At 40.6% G+C, this 20,994-nt stretch overlaps 1 protein-coding gene across 6 annotated transcripts in view; it reads right to left on the bottom strand.

Moving 5' to 3' along the window:
• rarb (retinoic acid receptor beta) overlaps positions 1 to 20,994 on the bottom strand; it is a 436,563-nt gene that overhangs the window by 27,895 nt on the left and 387,674 nt on the right. For 4 of the 6 annotated variants that reach the window (XM_062957200.1, XM_062957202.1, XM_062957203.1 and 1 more), the window contains one exon: positions 16,516 to 16,611. The exons of the other annotated variants lie outside the window; for them this stretch is intronic. In XM_062957200.1, coding sequence (XP_062813270.1) covers positions 16,516 to 16,611 — 96 coding nt within the window. The remainder of the gene's footprint in view (positions 1 to 16,515; positions 16,612 to 20,994) is intronic. 6 annotated transcript variants of the gene reach the window in all.

Raw genomic sequence — 20,994 nt, forward strand, 5'->3', positions numbered from 1 at the left:
TTGTTTCATTTGTATTTCTGTTTCGTACCATCCATTTGGATGGCACGAAATGGAAAGCCCCCCCGCCCCGAAACAAAAATGCAATCGAAATGAAAGGCAGACGGGAGCTGGCATTGGCTCCAAGCCTGCTTTTTGGATTGATCGGCTGCAGGCCCTGCAAGACCTAGGTGCGTAGGCCCAAAGCCTGCGCCCGTAAGCCCAAAGTTCACGGGCCTATGGGTGCAGGCTTTGGGCCTCGCAGGGCCTGCATCCGATTGCCAAATAAGGAGCACTCTTTACTCGGCAAGCAGCTGGGCCTCGCTGGGCCTTGCAGCCGATTGCTGAGTAAGGAGCGCTCCTTACTCCTTACCTAGGCACCCTGGCCTCGTCATAGGCCTGGGTGCTTTGGGCTGAAAGAAAACAGATCTTTTGGGCCAGAAGACAAAACAAAACAGGTCAGACAAAATGGAACAGGGCCCTGGAACACAAAATGGGACAAGGTAAGTCCCGAATGCACACCACTACTAAATATACTTACCCAGCAGAAAATCACTCCCTGGACTCAGGGGACGTGGTTTTCCTACTTTCTATGTAAGCATACATAGGATTTCACTGTAATCAAGTAAAATCTGACTAATTTATCTGCCAGAATTTATTGAAAATAATACAGTACAGTTTTGTATGATATAAAGAACTTCTGGATTCAAAACCCACTGCACTTATTCGGTGATATCTTTAATTTAATGCAAAAGTCAATGGCAAGACTCCTTTACAGACTGGGGAATTAAATAAACACACAAAAAACAGTAAATTCTAAGATAGTGTTCCCAAAGTGACTCTAACTGCCATGCTGTGCAAATACAGAATATGTGATTATGCTGTATATTGTATTTTATCTAAGTTATATCTTCTCAAGCTACTTATCTCAGCACAAATCCCCAGAGCAAGATCATAGGTTTTAATGAAGTCATACCAACTATGAATCTAGCTATTCTATTTAACGTGCCTCAAGTAATGTTGATATAAGAATTTCTTACTCTTATAGCCATTAAATACTTAGGGCTCAAGTGTTACAATATTTCATCATTTCCATGAATGCTATGTATACAGATGCAGATTAAAGGAAAAACAATTCTTCTGGCTGTTAGATCTATCTATCTACTATGTATCTCATATTATCTAACCTGTCTAACAATATATGTTTTAAATAACAGTACAATTTAATTATTGTTTCATTACCATTGATTTTATTCATATGAAGTTTCTTGATCAATTCATGTTGACTATATTTTTATCTCATCTTTACAATAAACAATATTCAAAGCAGCTTGCAGCAATTTTAATTTAAACTGCAGTCATTTGTTTTAATACTGAAAAATAACACTAATCAAGATTCCAGTCCCTCCAGAAACATCTTTTCTTCATACTCAACAAATAAATCTCCTAGTTTATTAGCAACCACTTATTGCTCAATGATATAATATAGATAACCCCTTCCAAAAGCAAGCCAAGCATCATGTCCCCCCACCCCATAAAACAAGGACATGGGAGAAGAATAGCCATAAAAAGAGAGGACAGTCTGGGAGGTCAAAAATCTACTCAACACCCTGGAGTGATATGAAATGGGTGAACAAGCCTTATGTTCTGTAATCCTTACACTGTGATCCGACTCCACAGCTATACTTATGGCTTCAATATTATACTCCATCAGTGCACCTGAAGAAATGAATTGCTATCCATGAAGGCACATGCTGAAATAAAAGGTTGAGTCTCAAAAATGCTCTAGATTCTCCTTCCATCCCCATTCCTTATACTAATGAGAAACATGGTCAACCATTAAAATGAGAAAACATGCACAATTTCCCACTACAAATTATGTTGTTTAATGTTGCTGACATAAGCACAGAAGTTAAGCATTTGGGGGAACCAGCTGATGTAGGAGATCTCTCTTAATGAAGATTCTGTAATGGCCCTGTTAAAACTTCAACCCAGTCTACTGTACTTTTTGGAAGTCAGCCACCAGGTTATCATTTCCTAAACCAGTGGTTCTCAACCTGTGGTTGGTGTTTTGGCCTACAACTCTCAGAAATCCCAGCCAGTTCACCAGCTGTTAGGATTTATGGGAGTTGAAGGCCAAAACATTTGGGGACCCACAGGTTGAGAACCACTGCCCTGAATCTTTCTTCTCTTGCTTTGTTCCACTGGTACAGCAACTATACCAGTGGAACAGCAACTGTACCAGTGGAACAGCAACTGATTCTGCATATTTTCAAATTACGATTAGCTTTCCTTGAGGCCCAAGATATTATAAATGGCATGGTTAGTCAGAGTTAATCTGATTTACAACTTACCAACCATCATTACTAGGAGTCAGAGGAATGGGTTCAAATTACAAGAAAGGAAATTTCACTTGAACACTAGGAAAAACTTTTTGACCAGAAGAGCTGTTCCACAGTGTAACCTTCTGTTTCAGAGTGTGGTGGAGGCTCCATCTTTGGAGGCTTTTAAACAGAGCCTGGATTGCCATATATCACGGGTATTTTGATTGTGATTTTCCTATATGACAGGGTGTTGGATTAGAGGGCCCATGTGGTCTCTTCCAACTCAATGATTCTATTAGAAAGAAAATTTCCTCAAAAAGATTTCTAGAGAATGAAAATTGACATAATAATTCTCATTCTTCTTCTTTGTTCTTTACCTGCTTAATACAGTACAGTCTCGCTTATCCAACCTTCGCTTATCCAACATTCTGTATTATCCAACGCAATCTGCCTCCTGCCCAGATCCACAGCTGTTTCTCTAGGCAGCAAAGCACAGCAGGCCAACATGTCCAACAACAACACAACTGCAGCTACGCTCCCAAACAAGTGGCACACTTGAAAAACATGATGTTTTGGTACTTAATTTGTAAAACCATAACGTATTTTGATGTTTAATAGGCTTTTCCTTAATCCCTCCTTATTATCCAACATTTTTGTTTATCAACATTCTTCTGGCCCGTTTATGTTGGATAAGTGAGACTCTACTCTACGCCCAATTATACTCTCACACTATGGCTATACTGTGATCCACTGGAGGAGTACTCTATAGATGACCTGAAAAGATGACACTCTCTCACTCAAGAGATAGTCATATTCAGATAGTAGAGTATTCCTTCCAAGATTTCCCTTAGGGTGCATCTACAGCGTAGAATTAATTGTGCCTTACCAAACTACAAATCTCCGGATACCGTACTGAGCCATGGCAGTTAAAGTGGTGCAAACTACATTAATTCTACATCTAATCCAATAGCTGCCATGCTGGAATACACTCCTGAAAGTTGCCCACCTGACCTCCAAAGTTGGAGAGTCTATCACCCTTTGAAACAGTCTATTCCATGGTTGAAAGAACTCTTACACGAAATACGTTCTTCCTAATGTTTAAGAGGAATCTCATTTCTTTGTAATTTGAATCCATTGTTTCATGTTCTCATCTATGAAACCGCAGAAAATGAACTTGCTCCATCTTCCACCTGATACCCCTTCAGATATTTAAAGATGGCTATCATGTCACCTTTCATTCTTCTCTTTTCCAAGCTAAACATAAACAACCCTCTAACTTTTGATTTGTTAGAGAGGCTGGACTGTTTGTAACCAGTTCATTTCAGAATTTTCTGCATTCTGATGTTGGCTAAATATGCCAGATATTGGCCCAAAGCAAGGGTAGGATCATTATGTGTTTTAAAGATCAAATGGAGAAAAGTTGTTGTAGCACACAGAAATAAAAGTTGCAAAATATTTGTAAAACGTATTACAGATATTACATGGTGTGTCTGACACTTGCCAAAATTGTTGGGTTTTTTTTTATAAATTAAGAGCATATTATATTAAGAAGGGAGGGGCTGGGATTTTGGTTTGGGGGGGGGGGGCTAAGTCTGGATGAGAGCGTGTCTACCCTAGCAAACCTTTTGTATCGTTATTCCAGTACCCCCATGCATATTCCCATATATTCAGCATGGTGATCAGATCATGATAGGAATAAACATATCAGTTTAAATAATAAATGTAAGGCCTTTTCGCAGACCACCCTGAGAATTTCAGCTACATGCCTGCTGCTGCACATTACATTTGGCTACATTCTAGTAAATATGGTTATATTATTATTTTACTTAAATATTCTGTGACAAAATACTTCCTTCAGTGATGCTAAAATATTCAGAATTAAGTAACAGAATGCACAATAGCTGAAAAGGAAAATTAAGGTACTAACAAGACAAACACAGATAAAAACAGGTCTGGGTACTCTTCACTCCAGCTAACATAATTTAAAAGGTAATGCCAAAAATGTTTTTGCATTCTGTAGCAAATTTGTCTTTTTCAAAAACCTCAGGGGCTATTATTTTTAATTTAGTAGGTACTCAAAAGCCTGCACAATGTTAAGCTGGACTCACTACAGCACATACCACATCTGTGCATTATCATTTCCAGACCATGGAAACAACATAGTGAGCCTGAATTCTGTCTGGTTTCAGTATACTTATACATCTCATAATTGTTGCATATCACTATAAACTTGATCTATTATAACCTTCAGTACTGTACACTAAATGACATTGAAAATGAGATTATTCTGATTATCAAAGAAGTGAAAAAAGGTACTAAACATCTGTAAGCTTCATAATCAATCACTGTAGCCATCTGAGTGCAATAAAAATCAATCAGGAGCTAGTGCATTTAAATCTAATTTTTTAAGCATGACATTTTCCACTGGGTTTCGTTCTTTAAATGTCACCCTTTTCTACTACAGTGATTGATTCTATCCCCAGGGACAGGCCATGAACACAATCAGTTTCATCTTCTCTATGGACCACATTTTTACCCCCACAAAACAGAAAAATAACAGAACATAATACATGTTCATTTCTTAAATAAGGAGGCAGTGGTACTAATTCTATGAAGTATCTAATTTATGTAGTAAAAACACACCCTAGGTATTCTCACAGATAGCAATCTGTGAATCTTTTTGGATTATTTTTGCAAGTTTTAAATTGTAATCTTTTATATGTGCAAGCCACTTTGTGTCCCAGTCTTGGAAAAAAAGTCTGGATATATACTCGACAATCACCCAAAATAACATCTTACATTAATTTTAATGGATTAAATACAACCTGTTTGTGAATAATATTATCTGAAGGAAAATTCATAGTATCAATAGGAATGAGAATTTTAATGTAGGTCTCTCCATTAGGTCAAATCACTGTTGCATCTGCTAATATCCTTTCTGAATGTACTAAATTGAGTTCAGAGAAGAACTTTTCTGGTATGAAGGGGATTCAGGGTTACACACATTAGTCTTGACCCCAAAGCTCCTCTTTCCATGAATTTTAATACACATTCATTGTGAAAGTCTGAACAGATTACACTTGGCTGAAAAAACTTCACACAATCAAGAATCCTGATAACAGAAATTCTCTATGACATGGGGGAACCTACGGTGCTTGACTGACCATATGGAGAAACAGAGCCCTTCAGGCTTTCACATTGCATGTGTGAAGGTTTCAAGTTTTTTCTCCAAGGAAATATGTGTCTTCCATGCACCTCTCTGTGGTTTTCTTCAAATCCATAGAGTACAATGCTTGAGTTAGATTTCAACTGTGGTTTACAGCTTCTGAACCTACATTCATTGTCTTGAAAGCAAATGAATATAAAATTATTTTCAACTTAAGAACAGAACAGAACCATGCTCTTCCTCTAAGGAGGTATGTTTCACGTGGCCCTGTTGCTGTTGTTGCTGATGTTATTTCTAACCAGTTTTTTTGTGGTAATACTAGGTGCCTCGGCTTTACCCAAATTGGGAGTCAAAGCAGATTACAATAATTAAAAATGATTAAACAATTAAAAAATTAAACACAGGTTAAACCATTCAGTACATTATTAAAACACACACAGAGAGCAAAATAATTGGCAATCTCCAGCACACTGTGTAAGATTGGCCCGTTCCTTGAGATGTCGGATCTGGCCATGTTTGTACATGCCCTAGTTATATCCCATTTGGATTACTCTAACAAGGTCTATGTGGGGCTGCCTTTGAAGAATGTTCAGAAACTTCAGCTGGTCCAAAGAGTTGCAGCCAGGTTGCTAACTGGGGCTGGCTGCAGGGAGCAGACAACACCCCTGTTGCAGCAGCTTTACGGATGCCAGTTTGTTTCTGGGAACAAGACAGTGGACCTTCTGTCTCAGCGGCTGCCTGTCGACTCCGGAACTCCCTGCCCATGAAATCTGTATTGAAATACTTTGAATGTAAGCCGCTTTGAGTCTCCTTTGTGGAGAGAAAAAGCTAGATTTAAATAAATATAATAAACATAATAACTATGAACATAATAATAATCATAATATTGTAATTCATCAAATAACTGTCAGAAGTGAAAAATCATATCTATAAAAAAGTAGGGAGAGTGCCAGTCTAAATTCTCTGGGAAGGGAGTGCCAGAGAATATGGCAGCCAGGCTACTTAGTGGGGCTTCCTACTGTTCACATGCAATTCATATGCTGGAAGGTCTGCCAAGGTTACCAATCAGATGCTGAGCCACATTCAAGATGTTATTTTCTGTTTCTGAGGAGTTATATAGCTCCGGATCAGGACAGAAATTATCATAGTCCTTATGTACTGTTGTATGCATTTGAACTCTGGTTATTAAACTATGCCTGGTAAGGCTCTTTGGCTAAAAGGGCCTTCTTACAGTTATAGTTTTAACCAAGTGGAAATGGCTTCCATGTTGAAATCTGGTATGCTCACATTTTTGGAGAATATTTTATATACTGAAGAGCCTATCTGTTCATCCAGCCATTTTCCTGTTGGCGATGAAGGTTTAAGCCCTGTTTAAGTGAGGCTGGTGGAGCCCCCAGACGGCGTAGTGGACTAAGTGACTTGAAGGTTGGGTTGCTGACCTGAAAGCTGCCAGGTTCGAATCCCACCTGGGGAGAGTGTGGATGAGCTCCCTCTATCAGCTCCAGCTCCATGCGGGGACATGAGAGAAGCCTCCCACAAAGATGGTAAAAACATCAAAACATCCGGGCGTCCCCTGGGCAACGTCCTTGCAGACGGCCAATTCTCTCACTCCAGAAGCAACTCCGGTTGCTCCTGACACGAAAAAAAAAAGTGAGGCTGGTGGGGACGAGGGAGAGGGCCTTCTCGGTGGTGGCCCCCCAGTTTTGGAATGCTCTCCTCTGGGAGATAAGGCAAGCTCCCACTCTGTTCATCTTCTGTAAGGACATGAAGACCTAGATGTTAAAACAAATTTCTGAGAACGCCTAGTCCCTAGTTGACATGCAATCGTAATGTAGCCTTGCACCTCATCCCATGCGCTCATCCTATGGTTACATCTTTGCACTTATCCCATTCCCTTGCCCACTGTTTACAGAATGGCCATGTTTACAGAAGCTTACCGCCAGATGAGTGCCATTTAAATTGAGTTTTAAGTTGTTGTTTTATTTAATTGTATTTTATTTTATGTTCTGTTTTGAGGCACTTTTATGCCATGTGTAAGCCACCCAAGTCCCTTCAGGGAGATGGTGGTGGGATACAAGAATAAAGTTGTTGTTATTGTCATTGTCGTTGTTGTTGTTGTTGTTGTTGTTATTATTATTATATGTAAAGCAGGTTATTCTTTGCTCACTTTTGCAAAGTGCATGGTCTTGGGAGATGCTGTGAACAGACTCTCTATTTATTTTATTTATTTATTACAATATTTATATCCCACCCTTCTCACCCAATAGGGGACTCAGGGCGGCTTACAATAGAACACGTATATAAAATTGTACAATACATTGTGAATCAATTAAAAAGTTATTCAATTACATCAGACATTCACAAAAACACTTATAAAATACAGATGGGCATGTTCCAAGTCTAAAAGACTGGGTCTGTCAATTGAGTTCCAGCATACATAATAATAATTAGTGCTGCTAATTGTTATTCAACAGCCTGGCCCCACAACCAAGTTTTGACTTTCCTATGGAAGGATAGGAGGGAGGGAGCTTGCCTGACTTCAACGGGGAGGGGGTTCCATAGGCAGGGAGCCACTTCTGAGGCTCCTGTGAGGCTGACGGGACCGCAAGCAGGGCCTCACCTGACGATCTTAAGCTTCGAGGTGGGTCGTAGCGGAGGACATGTTCGGACAGATAAGCTGGGCCAGAACCGTTTAGAGCTTTATAGGCTAAAGCCAGCACCTTGAATTGTGCTCGGTAGCTAATCGGCAGCCAGTGGAGCTGGTGTAACAGAGGAGTGGTACGCTCCCTGTACGCCGCTCCAGTTATTAACCTGGCAGCCTCCCATTGGACTAATTGAAGCTTCCAAACAGTCTTCAAAGGCAGCCCCACGTAGAGTGCGTTGCAGTAGTCTAAACGGGATGTAACAAGAGCGTGGACCACCATGGCCAAGTCCGGCTTCTCAAGGTACGGTCGCAGCTGGCGCACAAGTTTTAACTGTGCGAAGGCTCCCCTAGCCACCGCTGAGACCTGGGGTTCCAGGCTCAATGATGAGTCTAGGATCACCCCAGACTGCGAACTTGTGTCTTCAGGGGGAGTGTGACCCCATCCAGCACAGGCTGTAACCCTATACCCTGTTCGGCCTTGTGACTGACCAGGAGGACCTCTGTCTTGTTTGGATTCAATTTCAATTTGTTGGCTCTCATCCAGACTGACACAGCGGCCAAGCACCGGTTCAGGACCTGGACAGCCTCCTTAGTGACAGGTGGGAAGGAGTGACAGAGCTGGACATCATCTGCGTACAGATGACACCGGACCTCGAAACTCCTGATGATCTCTCCCAGCGGCTTCATATAGATGTTAAACAACATGAGGGACAATACAGAGCCCTACGGGACCCCACAAGTCAACGGTTGTGGGGCCGAGCAGGCATCCCCCAATGACACCATCTGGGACCGACCCTCCAGGAATGAGTGGAGCCACTGCAGATCAGTACCTCCAAGTCCCATTCCCGCGAGGCATCCCAGAAGGATACCGTGATCAATGGTATCGAAGGCCGCTGAGAGGTCCAGCAGAACCAGCAGGGACACACTCCCCCTGTCCAATTCCCAGCGAAGATCATCGACTAAGGCAACCAAGGCTGTCTCAGTACCATGCCCCGGCCTAAAGCCAGACTGTGCCGGATCCAGAAAATCAGTGTCATCCAAGAATCCCTGGAGCTGTGAGGCAACCACATGTTCCAAGACCTTGCCCAAATAGGGGAGATTGGAAATAGGCTGAAAGTTTCCAAATTGAGTGGGATCCAGTGATGGCTTTTTCAACAGTGGCTTGATCACTGCCATTTTTAGGCTCGCTGGAAACTTGCCCTCCCGAAGGGAGGCATTCACCACCACCTTCACCCACTCGGCCAAACCCCCTCTGGCTTCTCTCACCAGCCAGGATGTGCAGGAGTCCAGGATGCATGTGGTTGGTCTCGCCTCTCCAAGAATCTTGTCCACATCCTCGAGCTCAACCAATTGAAATAAATCCAACAAAACTGGATAAGCAAATGAATCCAACAAAACCAACACTTCAAAAGTTAGAAGGTTGCAAATGAGCCAAGCATGGAATTGAGAGGAAAATACATTTGTTTGCCACACGAAGACAGCTTCAGTTCAGCAGCGTCTCAAAATATATTGCTATCACCACAGTCAAATGGTGAGGATGATTCAGAGGATGGAAGGATAACAGGTGAGTCAATAATACAGTTAGCTCCTGCCAACTGGAGACTGCACTATGTTTTTATCCACAGGATTCTTCTAATTAGGTCTTGTTTACATGTCTACAAGATGTTTCAGAGTCTGTTAATCTATTGCTTTGTCTATACAGCCAAGAATGTCCAGGATATTTCAGCTATAAATCACTTCATGCATTGTATGCATGTATTAAATCAGAGCAGGGAAAGATTACCTCATACAGCGTTATGTAGTCCCCAAAATCAACTTTAAGCATGATCCCCCCAAAATTTGTGAATAGTTATGTTGCAAAATACCACCTCCCATCTATGCAATTCTCCCGTGTTTTTTTAGAGTTCCTGGGCAGTTTAGGCTCCATTTCACTTCCTATTTAAAAATAGGAAGGGTCTGAAATTTTGGAGTGATTAAAAATAATCCATAACTATAGCTTGCATCAGATGAAGGGGCATGTTAATTGCTCCTACTCCTTTATTGTCAGTATAAAAATAAGAAGGTATAATGAGAGAGAAAAGCTAATTTCAGAGATTTTACACCAATGGCACTTACTTTGTGATGTTACTACTGGTACGAGGATTTAGGACTGTAGTGTCTGAACATAATCTGAGGACATAATGGAGCACATTGGATCCTGATTATCTTCTAATAAGATAATGATCCCAGAAATTCCCAATTATGTGTATTAAGCTTTTTCTGACTCACAGGTGAGGACATGGAAGTATCTGCTGGTACGGATTCTGTTTTAGAGCTATTGCTGGATTGTGGCTCAGTTTTTAAACATGGCATGATTTTTAATTGCTGTGTCCACACACATTTATAAGACATCTAGACACAATCATTTGTGTTCCGTTTGCAAAATGACACCTGTTTCTTCTGTGTCTCTTGGTGCTTTTAAAAAACAAGAATACTTTTAAATATTTCTACTTCAAGAATAGACAAAAAAACAAACACAAAACCCATGTATCAACTTTCAGTACAAGGCCACTAAAAGGTCATTAGTAAGTTGTCTCATCTCATTCCAGCTGTTCCAAATGCCCTTTGGAGCTAACTTCCTGAAGCAAGTGCCCTTTGGAGCTTACAGTCCTGAAATTTGGAATAGCAATCCCCTTGGACAGCTGATTACAGAAATAAATATCCTAAATTTGACCTTTCTGTCACATATCACTAAAAGGTTGATCATCTAAGAATGTGCGGATATTGTCTTAATGTCCCTTGAAAGTCAGGAGAGTGCCTCCTAATTTGGAGAAATGAAGGCCTTCAGAGGTCAGCAGATCTGTTTATTGGATTTTTGAAAAGAAAAAAATGATGGTGACTGAGTCACTGCCCCAGAGCCAAAGAATTACCATCAATTGATAGCAATTAACTTAATTTTACCTGTGCAACCTTGTGTAGATAAGAGTTGATTATAGTAGTTCGTGACATTTAGCATGGAATGTTGTCACTTCTTTTTCGTTTTCTTTTTAAAAGCCCAAGCTGTCACCAGACAACAAATGTGCAAAATAGAACACATCAGTCGTATTGCAACTAAGCTAATGGAAAATTGTAGAAAGTGAGGCAACTAATGGCATCCTTTGAACTTTCAAAAGTGTGGCTTCTGTGAACATTAACAATAATTTGAAATAAGCTAACTGCTGCTTTTGAAAATGGCTTATTTAAACTAATGATGGTTTGTTTAACTGAGGTAGAAACAAAAACTTTCAAATCACACCTCCCAACTACATAGTTTTTAAACCCTCTGCTTTCAGTAATATTTTAGCACAATATGTATTCAGGCAATAAAAGTAACTGAATCCTACCAAAGTCAAATTGTAGAAACCCTTGAACATTATTGAGCTGGACATTGGCTTACTACTTTGGCAAGGTGTATCACAGATAACACAAATAGATAGTCACCACATATGGGGCATTTGCTTGTAAAAATCACAGCACACCCAACTCTCTCATTTTTTGGTTGGCAGGCACAGAGAATGGTCCTTTACCAGATGCTATGGACCTTATCACATTGCCAAATGGATTCACCATGCATTGTGGTGAATCCATGGGGTCCTGCCTAGACATGTGGGGAACCTGTCACCCCCACATTGCCTGACTTAACTGGGATCTCATCCAATGTGGGGAAGCGTCCACTACCTGGCTTCCCATGATTGTTACGAAGGCAGCACATGAAGCTTTTGTGTTGCTGCAGCAGCAGCATGCACCACTTGCTCTCCCGTTTCAGCAGGGAGCCCAGCCGGAAGTACACTGCGTTGTGTAATGGGCTCTGTGCTTGAAAGGGGAGAACAAGTGGCGTACAATGAGCAAAGTAGCCCATCTAATGAGGTTGTATGTCATTAATTTTGTATTTTAAAAATCCATGTTCAAATTAAGATCTACATTAAATATCTACATTATTTTTTCAAGGTTTATGCCCATGTCCTAAATTTGGGTTTTGCAACAAGATTTTGTTGTGGTTGGTTGCTTGGTTTTCAGAGTTTGGAGAAGTTGAGAATTACAGTGGTAGAATTTTTTGAATACAGAAACCATTCTGATTACAATTTTTGTGAAACCAAGGAGGTCTATCAGGTATTCAGAACAAATTCTTCCATGTTATTTTTCTGCCATTTAACAGCATCAGCACTTATTTGGGTATCTTGGAATACCTTTCAAGTAGTCTTGAGGACATGGGGTATCTTTATCCTCTTAAATATTGTGGGGTTAGAAGATAAGCCAGAAATCTGGAATCCAAAGAATCAGACATAGGCAAGTCAAAGTGCCAAGAGCCTATGGCAGGCCTGCACCACCTGTGGCCCTCCAGGTGTTTTGGACTTCAGTTTCCAGAATTCCCAACAATTGGACAAGTTGCCTAGGGGGCTATTCCAAGTGATATTTGGCCCCACACATAAGGCTGGATAAACTCTTGACCTGATCTCTGCAACTCAGAGTGAAGGTAGATGGAATCTGAAGGTGGAGGAACTCTTGGTGGTTCCTTTGTTATGGTCAGACAATTTTTTGGTCAGGTTTAGACTTACCAGGACCCCTAACCTCCACAGATGTGACAGACCCATTAAGATGGTCCACCCCAGGAGATTTATGGATCTGGAAGGATTCCTGATATCCCTTGAAGAATTTCCAGCTACCAGGGTAGGTGATCCTATTGAGGCTCTGATCGACCTCTGGAATACAGAGGTGGTCAGGGTGGTCAATATGATTGTCCTGAAGCATCCTCTTCTCAGATGCAGAGCTAAATTAGCCCCTTGGTTCTCCAAAGAGCTATTAGTGATAAAACAGACTGGGAGGAGACTAGAGTGCAAGTGGCAAAAACATCAGAGTGTTTCCAACTATCAAAATACCAGGAATCACTAAGAGGCATATAGCAAGGCTATTGAGGCTGCGAAGAATTCCATGTTTTCTAATTCTATAGCAGCTGCTAAAGATAGACCCTTGGAGTGGTTTAGAGTGATGCGGGGTTTACTAAATCCAAAAGTAGAAGATCACGTTTCACTCCACTTCACACTGCAAGGACTTTGCCTGCTATTCTGCCTCCCAGATCAGTCGGATTTGTTACAGATCCAGTGTATGTAGCCATGGCACCATCTGGTCCTGTTCTTATGGATTTTTAAAAACTTTCGTACCTGAGGATGCCAACAGAATCCTGGGAGAAGTTAGGGCCACCTCCTGCATTCTTGACCCCTGTCCCTCTTGGCTAATAAAACAAGCCAAGGGGAGCATGCTTTGGATAAGGGAGTTAATTAATGCCTCGCTCCACCAAGGCAAGGTCCGCACAGCACCTACTGCTGAAAAAAACAATCCCTTAATCCTACCATGATTGACAATTACAGGCCTGTGTCAAATCATTAATAAAATCTTGGAGCGGTTGGTGGCCAGACAACTACAAGGATTCCTCGATGAAGTTGATTATCTAGATCCATTTCAATCAGGCTTCAGTCGGGATTTGGGACAGAAATGGCTTTGGTCGTCTTGGTGGATGATTTACATGGAGAGCTAGACAGGGGGAATGTGCCCTTGCTAGTTCTCTTGAACCTCTCTGCGGCATTCAGTATTATTGACCATTGCATCCTTCTGGTGCAACTTGCGGGGATGGGACTGGGAGCCACTGTTCTACAGTGGTTCCATCCTTTCTTGTGAGCCATACTCAGAAAGTGGTTCTGGGAGAGTTCTGCTCGACCCCACAACACTTGGACTGTGGGATCCTGCAGGGATCACCCTTACTCCCAATTATTTTCAACATCTACATGAAACCGCTGGGAGAGATCATCCGGAGTGTTGGAGTTTGGTATCATCTGTATGCGGATGATGCTCAACTCTACTACTCTTTTTCACCTGATGCCAAGGAAGCCGCCCTGCACCTAAACTGTTGCTTGGAGGTGGTAATGGATTGGATAAGGGTAAACAACTTGAAACTCAAATCCAAATAAGATGGAAGTACTTCTTGTCTCGCATATGAGGGATCTGAGAATAGGATGGCAACTTGAGCTGGACGAGGTTACACTTCCCCTGAACTCTCAGGTCTGTAGTCTGGGGGTGATCCTGGACTCTGACTTCAATCTGGAAGCCCAGGTGGCGGCAGTGACTGGAACTGCCTTTGCACAGTTAAAGCCTGTTCGCCATGCACTGCTTGAAAACTTAACAGACATGAACTTGACTATCAATTCACTATTTTAGATCCTTTTTCTAATGTGAAAAAGGATTTCAGGAATCTATCTTTTAAGGTAACAAAAACAAAGTATAGATTATAGCAACTGCTATGGAATCTGTGAGCTGCAGTCTAAAAAGGAATTTCCCAAACTCTAGTAAGAATTGTTAGCACGACGTTTTAGAAACCAGAAAATTTTTGACTAGCAAAATCTACAATATTCATTTACTAGAAGGACTAGCCTACTAACCAGAATCTAACACAAAACCAGTGGGTGGTAGAAGGGAATAAATCAGTTCTTTATTACATCCCATGAGATAAAGGGCCAAACATTCTGTGTAGAAAATACATCTGAGTTCTAAAACCTTAACACAGTTGTACAAAGAGATGGAAACAGGCAACCATTTAATACTCATATTTTACAATGGGAAATGTTGAGGCTAAAAGATAAGCAGTGAGCATAATGGGAGCCAGAGCAGAGATGGTTTCTTTCGACTTTCCACGATGCTTGCTACTGCAAGAATCTTGCCAATGTAGTGCAAGTCATCCAGAGTTCTCTCAGTAGATTTAGCCCATGAATTCCCACCAGTGCAAACTTGAATTCTGGCCATCTGTTCTACTGTGAGGGATGAAGTCTCATTACGATTTCTTGGCAAACCACAGGTCCCTAGTAATACAATAGATGAAAAGGATTGGAGGGGAAGAGCAAGAAACCTGCCCTGACATGTGTATTGACAAGAGACAGGGTTCCTATGAAAACACACTGCAGTTCTAGATGGTCTCAAATGACTTTGCGCAGGTGCAGAACAATTCATAGATATGAGACACAGAATAATCAAGAATAAAAATAGATGTTAGCATTTTGTTTGTTTGTTTTTATATTATTTTTAAGCATACCCTTCCAAGAAGTAAGATTCTGCAGCTGAACCAAACAATTTTTGCATACAATTTGTCTGGTTAGATAAGGTAATTCAAATTAAGAATTGAAGCAACTGAACATTTGCACAACTGAACAAAAAGCTCTCAGCAGCTTCTCTATTTTATCTTGTCTTAAACATGTTTTCTGATCACTCACACTAAACTAAAAACTAAACTTGAAAGTAAATGCAAATATGTCAGCTAATTTTGAAATTAATTATTAGGACACTTCTAGTTTTGTATGTGTTTCCATACCACTTTTTAGTCACATTTTTGGTCACAGTTTCAAACAGCATTATAGGACAATGTAGATGGGGCCATAGTGTGGGTTTGTTAATATCCTGGATGAACATTCTGCAAACTCCATAATGAGTCTTCCAACAATATACAACAAGATCACAAACTCTAGTTTACCTTCTGTCCAGACATGTATTCAATGTTCCTCTTTCTTCCTTTCTCTCTACTCTCCCTTCTTTCCTATTTCTTCCTAAAAATTCCTATTTTCACATTATGAGAGTATCACGTCATAGTAGGCTATTTACAAAAGATGATTTTCTATGTCAAGATGTCCTCCATTTAAAGGGCTATTTTCCCATTAAGAAAGGGGGAAAATAAAAGGCTAGCAGGACATGAATTATAACAGGTTTATCTTCTCCCTGGAAATTCCAACTTTTCCAAAAATCCTCAAAATATGTGACCAAACATGATGGAGGAGGGCATTCAAATGCAGGATAGAAAAAAGAGAGAGCGAGAGAGAGAGAGAGAGAGAGAGAGAGAGAGAGAGAGAGAGAGAGAGAGAGAGAGAGGTGAATCAGGAGAGAAGTAAACGAAGGAGTAAATTATAGTATAAGCAACACTGAAGAATTACAAAGGGGCTCATTGCAATCCAGCTCAGTATTATATAGTAACTGTACATTACACAATAAAATAAAATTGAATCTAGTCCAGAATATAATTAAGTTTTTAAAAGTTACTGAAGGGAGTCAATACATTACCCCCACCCCCAAAAGACCACCCAAAGAGTCTTGAGTGACTTGCTTCATGCAGGTCTATAGGGGCACTCAACTGTCAGATCTAAAAATAACTTTTCATTCAGATCTAAAAACTAGCACAATAGTTACAGACCAGAGTCATACTACACTTGCATATCCTCATCTAAAGTCCTTCTATACAGGTCCATGGTGGAGATCATTGGTCTATTAGGCCTAAAAGGCATAGCATTCTGTAAGGGCTCTGTCTGTTTTAGATTCCTGACCTCCTGTTAAGCAAAGAAACTACTTCCTCCTACCTCTTTTTTCTTCGTCATTCTTCCTCTTCCATTGTTCCCAAACCAAGCTATTCTTCTGCTTCTCAAAGCCAGCTTGTCTGCTCCATCTTTCCCCATCTTCCCAAAGAAATCACACAGATTAAGTCTACTTAACAACAGAACGATATGCCACATTTCCTCCAATTCTAATATTTATTTTTTTGAAGCAGCAGGCCTTCCTGCATTCCAGAAAGTGAGAAGACTCAACTTTAGTAAGGGGCTGAAATTAAAACAGGCCCCGGCTCTTGCCTCCGCTGCCCTTCCTTTCTCTTTGCCTCTGTTGTCTCTTTCTCCAGAGGGAAAAAGTTTCAACTCTGTGCACCATTCATGTCCCTCATTTGTGAAGGAGAAACTTGGTTTCGCCATGAAGACAACAGAGACAACCTGGAGGCAACGAAAAAGGAAGAGCTGGACTGGATGGCCAATGAGGTCTCTTCCAACTCTATGATTCTATGAGTGGTGGAGGCGAGAATTGAGGCGCTTCTTTCTTACCACCTTCTTCTCCCTTTAAAATGGCCAATCTAATGTGAATTTTAAAATAACCTGGAGTCCAAGATTCCATGCCCCCTCATAAAAAAGGTCCAATACCTCTTAAAATTTCATTCCTGCTCCCCACTACTCTAGCCTGAATCTAATAACCTCCCCAAGTTGTTTGGTAACTTTGGAGCACAGAAAAAGAAAACCGCATAGAATGACAAGTTTCAATTGTTACTCTGCTGTAGTGTTGCATGTGACCTCCTTCTCTAAGGCTTAGGCTCAGGGCCCGTCCAGACAGTACCTTTATCCCAGGAGCTCCCGCTTCAAAATGGAGGGTGGCCAAGCGATGTCCCCTGAAAATGTGGAAGCAATTGCTATAAAGACCAAAAAATGCAAGATATTCAGGTGCGGGAATATCCAGATTCTGGCCAGAAGATGCAGATATTCGAATCTCTGTATGTCCCTACACTCAGAAAATACGGGATTTTTTATATTGGCGTGTTCCCGGGTTATACCTGTCGGTTCCTGATTGGTTGTATACTAAAAACATGGCAACAGTTGACTAGAGGATGAAAACTTTATCCTGGTAAGAGAAACTTTGTCCTCCACACATTTAATGAAGTTTGTGACATACAAACAAAATTTTTGGCATGTACACAACTTTCTCCATGGTTTTTATGATAAAAGCAATGAGGAACAGACACGTATAACCCAGGAACATCTCCCTGCTGTTCCATGCCACAAGTACACAACAAAACCTGTCTGCAAGGATGGCCACATACCCTCTATACCCCAACGGAACGTATACAATGATTTGCATCTTAAAGTTTTTTTATTTTTAAAAAAAACACCAAAATTTCTGGCAGACGTCCCCCGGCAGCCATCTTGGGGGCTGCAAAATCCCAGGACAAAGCAGAGTGTGGACGATGGAAGCAGAAATTCCAGGACCAACAGGTCTGTATATGGACCTCTTCTCAGGTCCTGGTATTTTTGCCCCTGACTAAAACCCGTGATTTGGTGCTGTCTGGAAGCGCCATCAGAGCCTCTACTGGCTACACCAAAGCTTTGTGAAGACCGCTTCCAGCCCATGGGCCACATGGTGTGCAGTCCTCCCAGAAACATGTTTTTAAATTTTTCATTTACATAGTGCAATGTAGCCAACTTTATATCCAATCCTGTCCTGCATGACCAGCCATCCCTGCAGAGGATTGTTAGATATATTTTAAAGGACAAGTACCAAGGCTGCAAGGCTGAGGAAGCAACTAACCTCTGATAGGGATATCATTTGAAACGATGCAGATGTATCTTGTACAATAAACTTCTCCTGAGATGGGAGAATTCAAAATGACCGTTCATTTACTGATGGGTCTATGGACCGTAAAAAATATTGTTGTTGTTTTTAAATTGAGCATGAAGAACATAATTATACCAAAATGGAACTTAAGGCAAATACTTGATCTAAGTATGAGGAGTTTTCAACTTTTAGAAACATTTCACATATTTTATTAATAAATGTTTGTTACTAATAGTTTGGAATAGGTTCAGCTTAAAGACCTAACAAAGATATGAAAACTACTCTGTTAGCACATATGTAAAAAGAAACCAAACTCCAAAATGCCAAAAACTCAAAATACTACAGAAACATATTTAGATCACAAATATGTTATTTGGTTCAGTAAACTTGAAGCATATTGCTCCTCATGGAAGCAGCTGGAAAAGCAGGACAGAACTCTGAAAAGCAGCTCATTTTCCCAGGGGGAATAAACATTTTGGATTATCTTTGAATTCCAGTGCCACCCCAGAAAACCTCCAGTTTTTGAAAGAAGTATGCAATGCATACTAAATCTCCAGTTAATTTCCCAAGGAGTTCTTAAATTTAACATTTTGTTTGCTTGGAGAGATGTGGCGGGAAGAAAAAGAAAGATGGGAAGGAAAGGAGAGGAAAAGTAGGTCAGTGTGTTTCTCTTGCATGTCTTCCTTACTCCATTAAAAGTGCCTGTCAAATGACTAGCCAAGCCTATAATCCACAGTAAAAGCAGGTTTGCATTCAGTTGCACTTTTTGCCAGGGGACATGTGCAATTCCATTTAGCTCCAGATCCCAAAATTAGGCATACACCATGAAAATTCAAAGAATATCCTCATAGATATTGAAGCAAAGCCATTTCTGTGGCTGTAATAAACAATCTGTTACAGATATGGGATGCCAAGATAGAATCCCGGAGTTAATTTAATGCTTACTATCCTTAGGCACTGCCTGTAGGAGTTTCAGGTACAACTTTTACAAATCAGTCTCAGAATATTTTTATGTGTCAGTATCAGTACAATCCTTTGCATGTCCACTCAAAAGCAAGATGTGAAGAATTCTTGTACTGGTTTTTTTGTCTGCTCTGCTTTGAGGAGTTTCTAATTTTTGACTTCAATCAAAGCAGGTTCTTCACTTTGCTTTACATATTCTGCCAGGGCATGTTCTTCTTTGACTGCTTGTTTTACTTGTAAGAGTCCTCTGCCCCCTGATCTTCTAGGCAGATATAGCCGGTCAACATCACTGCGAGGGTGCAGTGAATGATGAATGGTCATGAGTTTTCTTGTTTTTCTGTCCAAGTTGTCCAGTTCCGCCTGTGTCCAATTTATAATGCCAGCAAGTATATCTTATGACAGATATGGCCCGGGTGTTTATGGCCTTGATGGTGTTGCCTCTATTGAGCTTGCTTTTGAGAATTTTTCTGACCTTTTGTGTGTATTCTTTACTGACTACAGTCTTCACATGTTCATGCTTGATGTTGTTCAGCTGTAATATGCCCAGATATTTATAGGCCTCTGGCTGGTGACACTTTATTGTTTGGCCATTAGGCATATTTATGCCCTTGCTTTCAATGGTTTTTCCCTTCTTCAATGTCACTTTCGAACATTTGTCCAAACCAAACTCCATGCTGATATCAGTACTAAAAATTCGGACAGTGTTGGTCAGAGACTGAATTTCAGTTTCCATTTTCCCATACAGTTTCAGGTCATCCATGTACATCAGATGTGAAATTTTGTGAGATTTCTTAGATTATTATTATTATTATTATTATTATTATTATTATTATTATTATTATTATTATATACACCTTGTACACATAGTCTAAAGGTATGTAATTCCCTATGATCTGAAGGTAATTCCATACAATATTTTTAAATAATTTTGTACATGAAACAGAGTTTGTAAACATTGAATCATCAGGAAGCAAATGTGCCACTATCTTGGCCACCCATGTGGACAATTTTGAATTTTGGAGTGTTTTGGATTTTGAGATTCTGTATAAGGGATGCTTAGCCTGTACAGCCATCAGTATCTATTCGTGGGCTTTTTTCTGACTCTTCTTCTAGCTACTGAAGCAGGTATACACAAATGGCCCTTCCACAAATTTTTGGAGTGCACCTCCCATATTTTCTCTACATATGCTATGGTGACTGAGATGGTTGGAAGATGTAGTCCAATAACATATGAAAGGTCACAGTTGTCCAACTAGTACCAGAGGGACAGGTCCTTTTCAATGGTGGTGCCCTGCTGTGGCACTGTTTCCCCAGAAAATGGGCAGTGGAAGATCATTAAATCCTTCAGTGCTTACTAAATTCAATACACAAACCCACTGCTGGTTTAATTCAATATGTTTAATATGCTGCTGTGGTTTATTCTATTTTAGACTTCTTTTTAAAAACATCTTTTATCATGGTTATTGGACAGTGTTTTTGTTGTGGCCGTTTGCCTTCATGTTGTTTCTGATGCATGGTAATGCTACAGTGAAAATATGAACATTCTCTTGGCAGGATTTATTTAGATGGGGCTTACCATTTTCCCTCTGAGGCTGAAAGTGTGCGACTTGCCCAAAGTCAATCAGTGGGGGCCTTTCTACACATGCCTAAAACCCAGAAGTAATCGATATATATACACACACACACATGCACACACACACATTGGGGGGGGGGGGGCGGCTAAAGAT

Source organism: Anolis carolinensis, chromosome 6, assembly GCF_035594765.1.
Source record: "Anolis carolinensis isolate JA03-04 chromosome 6, rAnoCar3.1.pri, whole genome shotgun sequence".
Classification (NCBI taxonomy): Eukaryota; Metazoa; Chordata; class Lepidosauria; order Squamata; family Dactyloidae; genus Anolis; species Anolis carolinensis.